General features: G+C 40.8%; 1 protein-coding gene across 1 annotated transcript in view; it reads right to left on the bottom strand.

The window, feature by feature from the left end:
* Positions 1-9,030, bottom strand: part of LOC136884644 (uncharacterized) — a 148,329-nt gene extending 139,299 nt beyond the window's left edge. Inside the window, exon 1 of the mRNA XM_068229625.1 lies at positions 8,925-9,030. Within this exon, the coding sequence (XP_068085726.1) occupies positions 8,925-9,030 (106 nt within the window). The remainder of the gene's footprint in view (positions 1-8,924) is intronic.
* Positions 9,031-15,152: the final 6,122 nt, after the last annotated feature.

Raw genomic sequence — 15,152 nt, 5'->3', positions numbered from 1 at the left:
TCCATTGGGCGCGAAGCCTGATGAGAAGACAAAAGGCCTACCTTGGTGGACATGGTGGGTTTACTAAGCAAGCAGGATTTACAAGCCTTTACTAGTTCACGGATTTCACCGTCCATACCCTTCCAGATGAACCTTTCACGAATCTTTTCACGAGTTTTAAAGATGCCTAGATGCCCCCTAATGGGGTCTCATGATAGTACTTAAAGATCATAGGTACAATAACAGCTGGAACTACAAACTTTCATCATCTTATCATGCCTCGAAGGGCAACATAAAACACCATTCCTCAGTACATAATGGACAACATGTTCCCCAGAAGAAAGGGTTTCCATTATCGGAGCCAGCGTCGGATCTTCACGTTGATATTTCTCAATGTCCCTAAAGAGCATGGGAGCATCTGTTAAGATGGCATTAACCTCAGATAGTATGGACTCGGGAGGTGATGAACTATCGACCGGTTCATGGGTCTCGACGTCGTTGGAAAACATACGGCTGAGTCCGTCTGCGACAACATTTTCGGTACCTCTGATATGCCTAACATCAAATTGGAAGGCAGAAATTCGGATGGCTCAACGGGCTATACGACCAGTACGACGCGGCCTACCTAAGACCCAGCTTAAGGCTTGATTATCCGTCTCCAGGTCGAATTTGACATGTTCCAGATAGAGACGGAACTTTTCTAAGGCAAATAAGACTGCCAAACCTTCGAGCTCATAGATGGAATACTTGGCTTCTTGAGCCGATAGAGTACTAGATGCATAGGCGATGGGTCGCCTCCCTAGTTCAGTCTCTTGAAGAAGGACTGCAGCTACCGCCGACGACGACGCGTCGGTTTGGACGATGATTTTTTTCGAGAAATCTGGCATAGCAAGGACAGGGGCATTACAGAGAGCTAATTTAAGATCTTCAAAAGCGGCTTGTTGAGAAGGTCCCCACTCAAATATGATGCCTTTCCTACGAAGAAGGTTCAAGGGCGCCGCTCTATTAGCGAAGTTAGGAATAAACTTCCTGAAGAAATTCACCATACCAATGAACCTGGCGATACCTTTGATGTCCTTGGGAGGTTTAAAATCACGGATGGCCTGTGTTCTAGAATGATTGACTGCAACACCATCAGGTGAGACAATATGCCCTAGGAATGACATGGAGGGCTTAGCAAAGGCAACCTTGGACAACTTCACAGTTAACCCGGCCTTACGAAGGCGATTGAGAACTTCTCGCAGATGATCTAGATGTTCTTCAAAAGTCTCCGAAAATACGACGACATCATCAAGATAGTGATACAAGTACTCGAATTTGATGTCGGAGAAGACCCTATCTAGCAGTCTAGTGAGTACAGCTGCTCCCGTGGGGAGCCCGAAAGGCACGCGGTTGTATTCATACAAATTCCAATCCGTGGCAAACCCTGTAAGGTGTTTAGACTCTTCAACTAGGGGAATTTGATTATAAGCCTGATTCAAATCCAAGATGGTGAAGAACTTGGCCTTACGAAACCATGAAAAACAAGAATGAAGGTCAGGAAGGGGCACAGATTGTAACACCACCTTCCGATTGAGAGCCCTATAATCAATGACAGGCCTGAAGCCCCCTTGGGGTTTCGGGACTAGAAAAATAGGTGAAGAATACGCCGACTTAGAGGGCCTAATAATACCATCCTTCAACATTTGATCAATGATTTCTTTCAGAGCCTTCATTTTAGGTGGAGATAGCCTATAAGGTGGAAAACGGACAGGAACCGAATACGTGACCTCAATTTTGTATTCAATAAGGTCAGTAACACCAAGAGTATCGGAGAACACCTCTGGAAACGACTGACACAACTTACGAATACTATCAGCCTGTTCCTCAGGTAGATGTCTAAGGTCTAACAACATCTCATCCTGGGTAGGCGAAATAGATGAACATGATGCAGAATTACATTTCAATAAGGGGATTTTACAATTAGACGCAAATTTGAAAGTGCACGACCTACTCTGAAGATCAAGCACAAGACCAGTGTGAGAAATGAAGTCAGCTCCCAATATAATGGGGCAAGACAAGTGCTTGGCCACAAAGAATTTAACTTTCCAAGTAAATTTAAAAATACGAATTTTGGCTTTTAAGGAACCTAAAATTTCTAATGAAGAAGAATTAGCCGAAACATATTGAACAGGAGATGAGCAATAGTCAGGAAGTTTACAAATAGATTTCAATTTCGAATACCATTGAGCCGAAATAATTGAACAAACACTGCCTGAATCTAAAAGAGCTGTTACAGGTTCATTATTTAACTCAATTTTGAGGAAGGGCACAGGTGCGGGGGAATCCGCCGCAATCCTAAGACATTCTTTGGGGCATTCAAAAGATAAATCTGAAGACTGAGTTTTCCCTGAATTTTCGGCCTGTTTACCAGGGGCTGAGCCTCCGGAAGCTGGGTTAGTGGACTCAGCCGAAGCCACTAGTCACTTTTGATTGTTGTTGGAAGTTGCACCCGAAGTTGAGCAAGAGGGGGTATTAGGGCAGTTCTTAGCAATATGGGAAAACGCGCCGCATTTAAAGCAGCCTTGAGGTGACCCTGCTCCATTCCTTGTCCCACTAGACTTGATTGATGGGCACTTGTTCCGAAGATGATCAGGCGACCCGCAAGCATAACATTTACGGGGGGTGACTGGTCGGCGAGATGGAGGCCGAGGATTACTAAAAGAAGGAGGGGGTTCTTTCGCGACACGCAAGGAATCGGCGTATCTAACTCCTTCAGCCGATACAGCCATAGCTTCAAGCTCAGCGAAAGTTTGTGGACGCGACGCAAAACACAAGTATGATCGGTAAGGTGGTGAAATACCTTCTACAATAACCTGTACAATCTGATCTTCAGGAAAATGAAGAGCAAACACCCTGGTATAGAACTTAATATCTTGGATGAAATCTGCCAAGTTTTCATCCAACCGCTGTACACGATAATAGTACTTCTGAATCAGGGATGACCTCGCACGAGCAGGAATGAAATTTGCAAGAAGGTGTGCATGAAAATCTTCAATAGATGACTGTTCAGCTATTGCTCTAACAATTTTGTCCAAGAGAACACCAATTGCATAGGAATAAATTATCTGCAAAATTTGACACGGAGAAAGAGAAAAAACAAGAGCATGGTCCTGAAACTCAACTAAAAACCGTAAAAATGCAATTACGTCACTGGTAGAGTTAACCGAAAACTTAGAGATACCTCTAAGCAACATAGCTAATGGATGGGGCAAACTGCTGAAACCCGGAGACGTAGTAGGAAGGAGCCTAAGTGGCGGAGAAGCAGATTCGGAAAGTGCATTATTTAACACAAAGGGTGGAATGGGCTTGCGACGATCTGACATATTTTCTGATGGGGCAGATGTACGTTGTGTAGTCGCCTCAGTACTACTTCCTTCCTCTTTCGAGGAATCCTCCCCACTAACAATATTTACTACCATAGGTTGGTCGACTTTAGGGATAGCAGGTCCAGATAACAACTGACTAACTTTACTAGACATTTCGGACAAGTTTTCAGCAAGGGCACTAGCTTCCTTACCCTGAAGGTCATTTAACTTCAGAGACAATAGATCACATACCCTATTATAAAAGTGGTACAACCTAGCCTGTACTCTTTTGAGTTGATTAGGAGATGGATCACTTACTTCAAAAAAAACTAACTACAGATGCTAGCTCAGTAGTATTATTATTGATCGTGGAGAGAGCGTCGTCAATCTCTTTTTCTCCCAAAATCGGGATGGTAATAGGTAAATCAAGGGAATCTTTTAGCTCATTGGAGTCGACTGCAACCGTGCCTCCAGATTGAACATTTCTAAGAGATAGTTCATAAATTAATTCCTCTTTACGCAAATAGAAAGGATGAAGAACCTCGTGAGGGCCGGACATGATGACAGAACAATTTTGAAAAAGGAAAAATAAAAAAATTCCAGCAACAGAGAAAATTGTTAGAGTTCGAATCAAAGCAATGTTTAGCCGTCAAAAGGGGCTAAATTGAGACCCATTCAACCACGCTCTGCTACCACTTGTTACGGAGTATAGTGGATGTGCAGAGGTGAAAGAAGGTGTGGGGGTGAACAGGTCTCAAAATACGAAATTAAAGTTAAGATAAAATTTAACAAGGTTATATTTTCTATTCAAGATTAAGAAATAACAAATAGAACAGGTACTCAGTAGCCGAAACACAATTCGAAAATGTACAATTACAGTGATTACAGGATTTGGGCTCCGAGAGCCAGACACACAATTCTTGAGCTATAAGCCCAGCCTTACAATATATAGAATTCAACAAAGGGGCAGAAGCCCCCTATCATGCCCAGGAGCACTTGCTCCCAATTACACAGTAAAGCCTCCTCGAGACGCGCAGAAAACAAAATTTTAGAAAGAGCAACCTGCTCTTAAGTTCGAGCCTATCAAAGGCCACACCAAACTCCACTTTCAAGTTGTCCTCCAAGGACATGAAAACAGGGGTAAAAATACCTAACCTACTGAGGCCTATTAAGTAAAAAAACAGGTCAATTACATGGCCTCTAAAATACCAACTTGAGAGGAGGCGTACTTGCACTCCTAATACACTTTATATAAAACCTACTTGGCACTAGGCCTTTACTGCAAGGGCTCATCCCATACTAGAGAGGTGACTTATAGAAGAAAAATGTTTACATTACATTAAGGAAGAAACGGTTGAGAAAATAAGTTCACCTCAACGCAATATGAGTGGGAGCTCGAGAGGGTTAAGCACTCTCTATCCCAATATGTAGTTTAAAAGATAGAATTGATACTCGGTGTCTTTACATTTTAGGGGAAAAGTTACATGGTAGAAAGGCTTCGGACCTGCCCCGAGAGTTAAACTGCTGAGCTAGCAAGAAAAGAAGTTATTAAACGGCCATTACCTGGTGGCTGAACTGCTGCCCGAAGAAAGAGGCGCTTCCCGCCCCCTGCTACGTACTTTACACACTGATAGATGTTACTGAACTGTCGCGGAGACCCGAAAATCAGCAGTTTATATACCCTCGTGGAAAGTTCGAGGCGTTTCAGGAATGAGAACACCCTCCCACAAGAATTTTATTGGCTAACCACGAAAACCCCTACACTAGATGAGGAAGAAACACATTATTGGTGGAAAATTAATTACAGAAAATTATGATTGGCCAGTTTCAAAACTGGCAGAAAGAAAGGGTTAATATTGCCAACTTACACAATAACTGAAAGAAATTTAACAAAGAACAAACTTATGAATTCAAAATTTCTCCAAAAAACACAGTTCTTTCACTTCGCACTAGGGTGCATAATTGTAGTCCTTCAGTAGTGCCATCTGGAAGAGAATGTCCACACTTCTTACTACAGACAAAACAAAAATACATCGAAAACGACCCAGTTCAGAAACTTCAAAATTTACAAGTAGTGACATCTTCTAAAAGACTTGAGAATTAACACAGTAGATAAAGTTCAGACTTCCTCCAGTAGAGGAGTTTCAATTGGCGCAAGGTTTGAATTAGCGGCGTGGAGGTGTACCACCCGGTACATAAATATTTGTTGATATATGTACCTGTAGTTTCATAATCAAGAGGGTGACTCCTTGCTTAGGCCGAGTCAGCCCATTATGTAACCGGCACAAGCCGAGCCTTCCTAAATTGACACTAATAATAATAATAATTATAATAATAATAATAATAATAATAATAATAATAATAATAATAATAATTCGTGTGGCTATTATAGCGTAGTGCAGCTCTTGTAAGGCAGACTCTCCGATTAGAGAGGGCGGCATCTACCGTGTATGGGAAACTGCTTGTTATTGTGGTGGAGGATAGTGTTGTGTGTGTAGTGTGTGTTTTCCAGGAATTTGGAGGACAGCACCAAAATCTAGTTCTCCAACCAAAGGAGTTATAAGTTTATGATTAAAATCCCATGATCCGACCACGACCCAAAGGTCCGCATGCCAAGACGCTGACCAGTCAGCCACGGAGCCGGACGGTGAAGGTGGTGGTGGTGGTGGTGGTGGTGGTGGTTATTGTTTTAAGAGGAAGTACAACTAGGCAACCATCCTCTATATAACAATAATCAGATAGAAAAGATAGGAGGGATCCGACACTTCGAAAAAAGAAGTATCGGCAAAGAAAGACAAGGGCAACGAAGGGCATGAAAATAAAAGACTCCCTAGCCCTCGAATGCTGTAATAGCGTTGGGGTTGGAAAAGAACAAGAGTTGACCAAGGGAGCTCAGACAGGAAAGCTGAGAATGAGGAACCTGACACAAGTGGAAGTAATGCCAGCCAGACTCAGCTAGGGGAAACGTGGTCGCCAACCCGCTCTCCCTAGTTCAGAACCCCTGGTCTCCCTTTTAAGTAGTCTATTACGACGGACAGGGGATATCGCGGATTTATCCTACCACCCCCACTCATTGGAGGAGGTATAAAGGGCTGTCGGAAACAACGTGAACAATCTATATCTCACGTCATTGTCATTTTATCAGCTGCTGAAGTTAGCCAATCAGATTGCTTCGCGGGCGAATTCAAATGGGCTTTTTGAAGCGGTGTTGCTAAATCTGCATGTGGCTTGAGAGCACCAATCCAAAGAAAGGACTTCACCAGGGGAAGGATTTGAACACGGGCCCTGAAGCTGACTGGGTCGCGCCATAGCAAGCACGGTACGATGACACCAACTAAAACCCACGATACGTTTGCGTTTGATTTCTCGGCATGGCTCACAAGCCGGTCATAAGCTACATGCAAATTTAGCAACACCGTCTCGCAAAGCCAATTTGAATTCGCCCGCGAAGCGATCTGATTGGCCAACTTCAGCAGCTGATAAAATAACAGCGGTGCAAGATATCAAATTACTTTTTCAAATTATTTATCGGCATGGCGGCTCCTCTAACGCTAATGAACCCAGCTCACGTTGTTTCTGACCATCTTGCTTATGAACACGACTGGTACATACTTTAGTAGGATTATTACGCTTATTACGACACAGATAGGTCTTATGGCGACAATGGGATAGGAAAGGGCTAAGAGTGGGAAGGAAGCGGTAGTGGCCTTAATTAAGGTACAGCCCCAGCATTTTCCTGGTGTGAAAATGGGAAACCACGGAAAACCATTTTCAGGGCTGCCGACATTGCGGTTCGAACCTACTATCTCCCGGATGCAAGCTCACAGCTGTGCGCCCCTACCAGCACGACCAACTCGCCCGGGTCCAATTATCTAGACTGGTTCCATGACTGAGTTTTCAGCGTCTTCCACTCGGTCCTCCGGTCCCCAGTTTCAATTCCCGGTCGGGTCGAGGGATTCTAATCTTAAACCTTTCCAACCCAATTTATTTATAGTGATGGCAGGAGGTATTCTTTCATGAAAAATTATTTAAGTTTGCGTCTTGAGAGCTACAACTATTACATTCATACTTCTCTACGTTAAACTAGTAGCGACGTCATACGGCATTACTGATCAGATTCAACAAAAGTCTTTAAGAGAGTTCTTCGATTGTGGGAAACAGGAATGTAATTTTAAATCAATTAATCGAAATATCCTATGGATAAAATATATTTCCGGCCATGTAGCATGTATATTAGGCAGAAGAGTTTACTGAGATAAAAAACAGAACATGAGGAAACACACAGAACAAATGCCATATGTATTATAAACAAATTAAAGAACAGAAAATGCCAGCAGGAAAATTGTCCTCTTGACATAAAAGTATTCCTCTCCGTAGTTAAGATAAGAATAACGGAACATCATCAGCATTTCCATTTCCGCTTGTCCAGCTCCTGCCAGGTCGGAGTGCTGATGGCACTTCTCCACCGATGCCTCTCCTTTAGGGTTGCCATAAGGTTCAGGATTAAATACGGGACACCAATATCGATAAGTAGGGGCCGATGACCTTAGATGTTAGGCCCCTTTAAACAACAATAGGCGCCGAGTCCACGGGAACACTTGCCCCCATGCATATAGTGGTACGGGGACACAATCGTGTTTTTTCTCCCGTAAAAATATTTGATATATTCATCCTTACCCCCGTTCTCAAGACCAAACGTTGGCGCCTATGGTTCCAACGAGCGTATTTGGGTAATTCCATGTGAACTATCCCATCCATTACCAAAAATATGGCGTATATATTACGTATTTTGGAGTATGTGTAACTTGATATTATCAAACGCCGTTCAAAACCCAACTGCATTGTAGACGATTCGTCAGAAGCTAACGTTCTACTAGCAGTTCTACTAGCAGTACTAGCAGTACGGTTGACGAGCGCTCGGCGGTGATTATCAGACTGAGTGTTCCATCTGAACTACTGAACTACACTCTCCTGGCATCTGGGAGCGTACGGTGAACTACTGAGCCGCCAGCAGAATTATCCATCGAGTCAAAGCCTACTAGATTCTAGCGTAGGCAACGATCGAGTACGACAATATTTGGTTGTTGTTTTGTTTCTGGTAGTGTTTTGAGATCGGTGGAAGTAGACTCTTGAACCTGGTCTCAAATATAGGTGGGCCGGCGTAAGGTTGCACATGACAGCTGCGCACAATATTGGTCACACTGCAATGACGCACGAAGCGATGTTGCCGCCGTAACAACAGCTGATTGCACGACACATGCGTTTTTAAAAACATGGGAGAAATGTTTTTAATGTCATCGCGATGATACACATTACAAATGAAATCTGCCGACAAAAATTGAACTTTCAACTCACCGATTATTCATCACACAAAATTATACGAGATAAATATACTACGAAGTTCTTACTATCGCGATGTTAGAAAACACGGAAGAAATCGGCCGACAAGGAACTCACTTCATATACACCTTCACCAATAAATGTTAGAATAATATACACCGGTGCTAACACAAAATGTTTCAAGTAAATTCTATAAAATTTACGAAAATTCAGAAACCTTATTTTCATACCTGATTCACAAAGGCAGAGGCTCGATACCCTCCAGTTCACTTCCATCACTACCGTCGCCTTCGTTGTTACTATCATCATCGTCTAGGAAGATCATCAACTCCTGAGAGTCACTGATGATGCCATGTATTGCCATTGCCGAATTAATGAATGCTGCGACATGGCTAAATTTCTTCCTGCACAAAGCCGCATCCATTCGAGCAATACTCTCCCGGAACAGTCCTTCCACTTCAGTAACTGTGAAGGACGTGTTATAAGTGCGTACGTAATGTTTTACTTCACCGAGGTTGAAGTGACAGTGGTACGGCGGCAACCTAATAACCTCGTGCCCTTGTTCCTTCGCTACCTCGTCGACTATTTTTTTCTTTTTTTGCTATTTGCTTTACATCGCACCGACACAGATAGGTTTTATAGCGACGATGGGACAGGAAAGGCCTAGGAATGGGAAGGAAGCGACCGTTGTCTTAATTAAGGTACACCCCCAGCATTTGCCTGGAGTGCCTATAGTATTAAAAAAACTCAATCAATAAGGAGAAAAGACAGGCGAGATAACGCTGATTTTTTGACCCCGGTTAAGTTTGTGGCCAACCGGCTACAAATTCTACTTGAATTGTGGTTTGTTTAATATCTTATGTTTACTTCAAAAAAATTGAAAAATTGAAAGTACCCTGCATGATGATCTCTGCATGAAGGCCTTTTTCTACGGAGGCCCTATCTACAACATGCTCAAGATATTTCGGTAGGACTGAATAATTTAAAAGATTTAAATTGCGAGAATGTTTTAATCTACTGTTATGAAGAGGATTTTTTTGAGAGCCTTCAATCTGGCGTTAATGGGGTGTATTTATTGTAACAGGACTCAGATTTCTTATGTGCATTGTAAATTTTTAATTTCAAAACCTTTCTTGTAACACTCAGTTAAGTGTTATTTTATGGATCACTGATGAAAATCGGAAGTTGGAGTTGTTTGGACGATGACTATCTAACAAGAATTTGGAAGCCATGTTTTTATCGTGTCACGTGACCCGTTTCTATGGGTGACACTCGTAAACAAATGTGTGTTCCTTGTTATTGCCGGAAAACAGATGATTGCTGGTGATTGTATCATGTTGGTTCGGTATGACGAGACGTATTGCGCTCTAATTTAAGTTGATCTCGACTGTATTCTAACCTCTAAATTGAAATACGTCCTCCTTTTTCTTATGATTTGATTTTATTGAGTAGTTTCTTCTCCTTTCACCTAAAACTTGATAACATTAATTTTCGGTTCGGTTATTTCACTGGATTCATACTAGAAGTTTCGGAGAAACAAGTCTCAACTTACTGTTGGTTATTTCATTGCGACTCAACCAATTTAGTGATTGATAATTTTTCCTTTTTTTCAAAAGTTGCGATCCTAAAGATTGTTTTCTACATTTTCAAAGGGTCGACCCAGCTTATATTATCTTTCCTTTAAAGTAATAATCATTCTCCTCTATTTGTTTAATCATCGTATAGTAAGCCCAAATTATTATTATTGTTCACTTAAATTGAAATATTGATTCATTAAATTTTTAAAAATTTTAATTGACCTTTTCCTTTATAGTCGGTACATTATCTTGTTTTGATTCACATAGCCTCTGTGCCCAGTTATTTTGTTTTTCACGCTCCTTCTTTGGACCTATGAGGTAAGTATTGTCTCTGTTGTTTACTTGAACGGTCCAGTGTTGTCCAACTGCTATCTTTTGGGAAGGTTCTGTAGACATCAAGGTAGAGTTAGGCCTTATACTGTGGTGTTGTTACAAAACACACTTGTTATGATGTTAATGTTAAACATCAAATAGAGAAAGAATAAGAACTCATTCTTTAAGTAAAATACCTACTTTACAGACCACTATAAAATTATATAATATTCAATGTTATTTGCATAGATTTCTAAGTAACAGATGAGACATTCACTTTGAAAAGCATTTTAGCAAAATTTTAAATAATTTACTCTGATTTTTTAAATTCAGAACATTTAGGGATTTTTAAAAATTCAGTCAGGACGTCGGGACACATGCTCTAATTCAGAACAATCCCGCTTTTTCAGGACGTGTGGCAACCCTACTCTCCTTCCACCACTCCCCTTCATTAATTGTATTCTAGTTCAGTCTTCTTTTTCTTATACTGTTCTTGACAGAGTCCATCCATCTTGCTCTGGAGCCCCCTCTTGCCCTCTTTCCTCTATCTTAGCCTCCAATACTTGTTTTGGTATCCTTCCTTCTCCATACTCATAACATGTCCAAACCATCTCAATTAATTCTTCTCCATCCTATCACTCAGTTTTCTTGCCTCTAACTCTTTTCTGACCTCAGCATTTCGTACTCTGTCTCTCCTTGTCTCCCCTACCATAACTCCTCAGGTACGTCATCTCACTGCCCTTAATTCCTCTCATTTTTTGCTGTCAAAGACCAAGTCTCTGACGCATACGTTAATATAGGTATAACTGAACAGATTTATACAAAATATTTCCTTTCCATTCTGATCAAATTCGAAGCGAAACACAAATTAAAATTAATTAAAAAATTAAAATTAAAAAATTAATTAAAATTAAAGATCTCCCGGAAAAAGAATGTGACCAACATATTTTTGAAAAGTGAGATTTGAGTTGAAATAGTGAAGCGTTATTAAGCAAAATACTAATTAGGTGATTTGGACAATCTACTGTCTACGCAACATATGTTAAAATGCGTCTCTTTTCGGCACTAGTAATATTTGGTGAATAATTGCATTCTGCTATTGGACCGTATATTTACGGCCTGGGGCCTGTAAACTGAGCTGAGACTCGAATTCAACACCATTTGAAATATTGGATGAGTAAACTTTGTATATGGTGGACTTGGCTTATTTTAATGCATGAGCGCTCTGAACTGTTAGCCTATTGGTCATCTATTCTGTCTAAATGTGGCAATTGTGACTTTTCGTCACATAGTTTTCTGTATGGTAGTGCCTCTACAGGGTATAATTGTACGGTGGACAGCTACACGGACTTCTACGCCATCTATGAGAGTACATAGCAATTACAGTTTGTGTTTTGGCGGTCTCCGCCAGAGCATGTAGCGGTGTTAGACTGTGTCGCGCCATGTGGCGAAGTGTAGAGTGTATCAATCGGCTGTTGGAACTGCGCGAGAAGTAGACGCTGATGGCCATGTCTAACGGCTGTGCTGGTACTAAAATAATTATGACGGAATCGGTCGGTATTGGGTAATTAAGGAGAGTATACTTCGCCAAGCGAGGAGAACAAAACGTGTTGTACTGTATCTTAAGTACATTAGAGTTTATTATGTAAAGTTTTTTTTTTTTACTTGTCAGTGCCGTAGTAATTAGGTGAGACACGAGGAGGTTACCTGAGCATAATTGGTCACCATGAATGTACGCCTTTAGGATTTATTACTGTATATAACTCTCTTGGTGTGTGTTACTGTAGTCTACGTGTGTATTTATTGTAGTTGAATTTATGTCACTGTTTGGTGATGGCGTTCATACTTGAAGTGTGTGCTGTATATAAGGGCGAAGTGCATTGTTTGCTCTAGGTAACCGTCTAAATTCTTTGTTGTTTTTTCTAAATTTTGTGTTTCCCTTTGTTTATTGTTATATCTGGTGTAACTGCGTGTGTTTTCCCTGAGTTTTTTTATACATGTGCAGTTTCTATTGGTAAATTTAATATTCATTCCTGTTATTGCTGTGTTTATGTGGTGCACAATTTCGTCTTTTCTTTGATATTGTGATTCTCATATTGTTTTTGTGCATCGTTTCGTGTGTTTCGGCATCCTGTTACCCGTGTTCCAACCTAAGTACTACGTTTGCACTAAACACCACCCTTTTTAAAAAAATATATTATTATTAGTATGATATTTCGAAGATTTTATTATTTGCTTGATTCGTATAGTTAGGAATTAGGATTGTATATTTCTGCATTACTGCGGGTGGTTTTATTTCATTATTGCTTTATGAGATGAGGATATCCACATTAATTTCAAAGTGCTTATGTTGGTTCATCACCAGGTGTAAAAGATCATTTAAATAAAGGCCATAGACGAAATCACATCTATATTTTGAAATATTTTCTTGTGAACCCATGACCTTTGTGCCCTAAGAACATTAGGCATAATGTAACAATTAAACTAAAAAGTTGGATTCTTGATAGCATGGATTTGACACGTGACGAGGGGGTGATTACCTTCGGTCCCACGCTCTGGGGTACGTGACGTCAACCACACGTGTCGACGGCGGAAGAATCTCAAGTCATTTTTATGAACTATTTCAAAGCGCGTGTACATGGCGTGACCACGCCAAGTCAAAAAAATATAGTGCCTATCAAAGGAGGTCAATCATCTCACAAATCGAACCCGTAAAAATTTTAAATGTCCATGAACACTACCGCCAGAAATGTAGCAAGCATGTAGTCACTTTCAAAACTCTTGAAATTACAGTTTAGGTAAGTCAGAAAATTTACAGAAAATTTCTTGGCGGCAAAGGGAGAGATCCGAAGAGAGGGGGTATCTGCTATAAATATGAAGGGACGCCATGACGAAGCTTCCTTCCTTCTCCGGCATTTGTGATACAAAGCGGACGAAAAATTGTTGAGCTGCTCTGCGAAAGCAAACCAACGAAAGTAGACTGAGTTCAACTGCAGATTTTAGCCATTGCGGCTAAGTCTTGACTCCATGAGGAGATAGTTTTCTTGAGTGAAATAATTGTACCAGATAGGACGGTCAAAGTACTGAATAAATTCTAATGTGATTAAGTAATTCGTGTGCGGAAATAATTATAGTCCATCGTGTGCGTTCAAGCAAACAAGTGAAGGGTATTTTCTTTCTTTTTATGCTTTATTCCAGGAAACCTGAAGAAATAATAAGAAAATTGTGAAGCCATGAATGTAAAAATGGCTAAATAAAATGCCAGGGTCACAGGTGAGCCCTAAGACGAATACTGGCATGAAGACATGAGGTAGGTGACTTTCCATCTTACTACCTCTTATATCCTGTCTCGTGATTTCTTAAAGTGTATTTGAATGGGGATATACGACGCAGTGGTCACCCTACTAAGTTTTGTAAATGTGAGAGTACGACTAAAAGAGTCATTTGTTTTATTTTCCACTTGGATAAAATTTTGAAGTCTTGCGGGTGCCGTATAGTGTTGTAAAAAGTTATTGAATAGGGTTCCGAAGTGATATCACGTCCAATGTAGATCGTCATCCGTGTGAGTGTACTGTCTATATTTTGTGATGTCAAATTAAGATGTTCATTCGACGTAAAATTCTTCTGTCTGCAATTTGACGTTAATAATAATAATAATCCATGGTCACTCATTTTCAATCGAGTGGAAGCGCGCTGTCGGATGAGAACCTAGGGTGATGAATTTGGTCACGGAGAGAAACGTTTTTATTTAATGCCCATTTTAAACTGTGTCTGACTGACAATAAAAGATCTAGTAGAATGTTTCAGTCATTTCTCGTAAAAATCAAGTTATTAAATACGATATCATTTATGCGAAGTTATTCATGATTAATGCATTGTGCGATATTAGACGTCGGGATTTCTAGTGGGGATTTTATTCCTGTTCTTGGTCGATGATAATTGTGGAGCTGGGAAACAGAGGTTAGTTTTGTGAATCAGGTTGGACCTGTCATTGAAGCCGGGACATGGAAGCCCGAGGAATGTTTTATATGAGTTGAGATGAGATGTGCGAATCAGGTTAGAGTCCTGTCATTTGAAGCCGGGACATGATAGCCCGAGGAATATTTTATAATGTTGAGAATGGAAATAAATTCATAGAAATCCCAAGCGGTATAAATTGGCGACGCGTATAATTAGTGTGGGCATCTTGAAGCATAATCTGTGCATTTTGTTGGTTAGAATATCGTATTTGTTTAATTAGGTCGGCAGAGTTTAAAGGGAGCATTTTGAGAAGTCATTCAACTGTGAATGAATAAACCAGGTGTTTCCTGTAACTGCCAAGCGAGCTTGGGGGGATGAGAGACCTCAGCTATGATAGCGGGAAAGGAGTGGACTTGAGATTGTACTGTAATTCTCGGCCAGGGGAAACGTTAAAATGCTGGATTTAGTTGAAATTCATAGCCGGTAATGATCTAAGTATTGTGAAATACTGTAATTGGGGATGTAATGAACGTTTGAAATCACGAACTTTGAGTATAAGGAACAGAGTAACCCAATTTCAGGGTTGTCCAGAATATAGAGCGATGGTCGTTGATGATCGATTTGTCTGTGAGGGGTG

The sequence above is a fragment of the Anabrus simplex genome, chromosome 1, assembly GCF_040414725.1.
Source record: "Anabrus simplex isolate iqAnaSimp1 chromosome 1, ASM4041472v1, whole genome shotgun sequence".
NCBI lineage: Eukaryota > Metazoa > Arthropoda > Insecta > Orthoptera > Tettigoniidae > Anabrus > Anabrus simplex.
The sequence above is the reverse complement of the archived record's forward strand: the minus strand, read 5'-3'. Positions and strand labels throughout refer to the sequence as shown.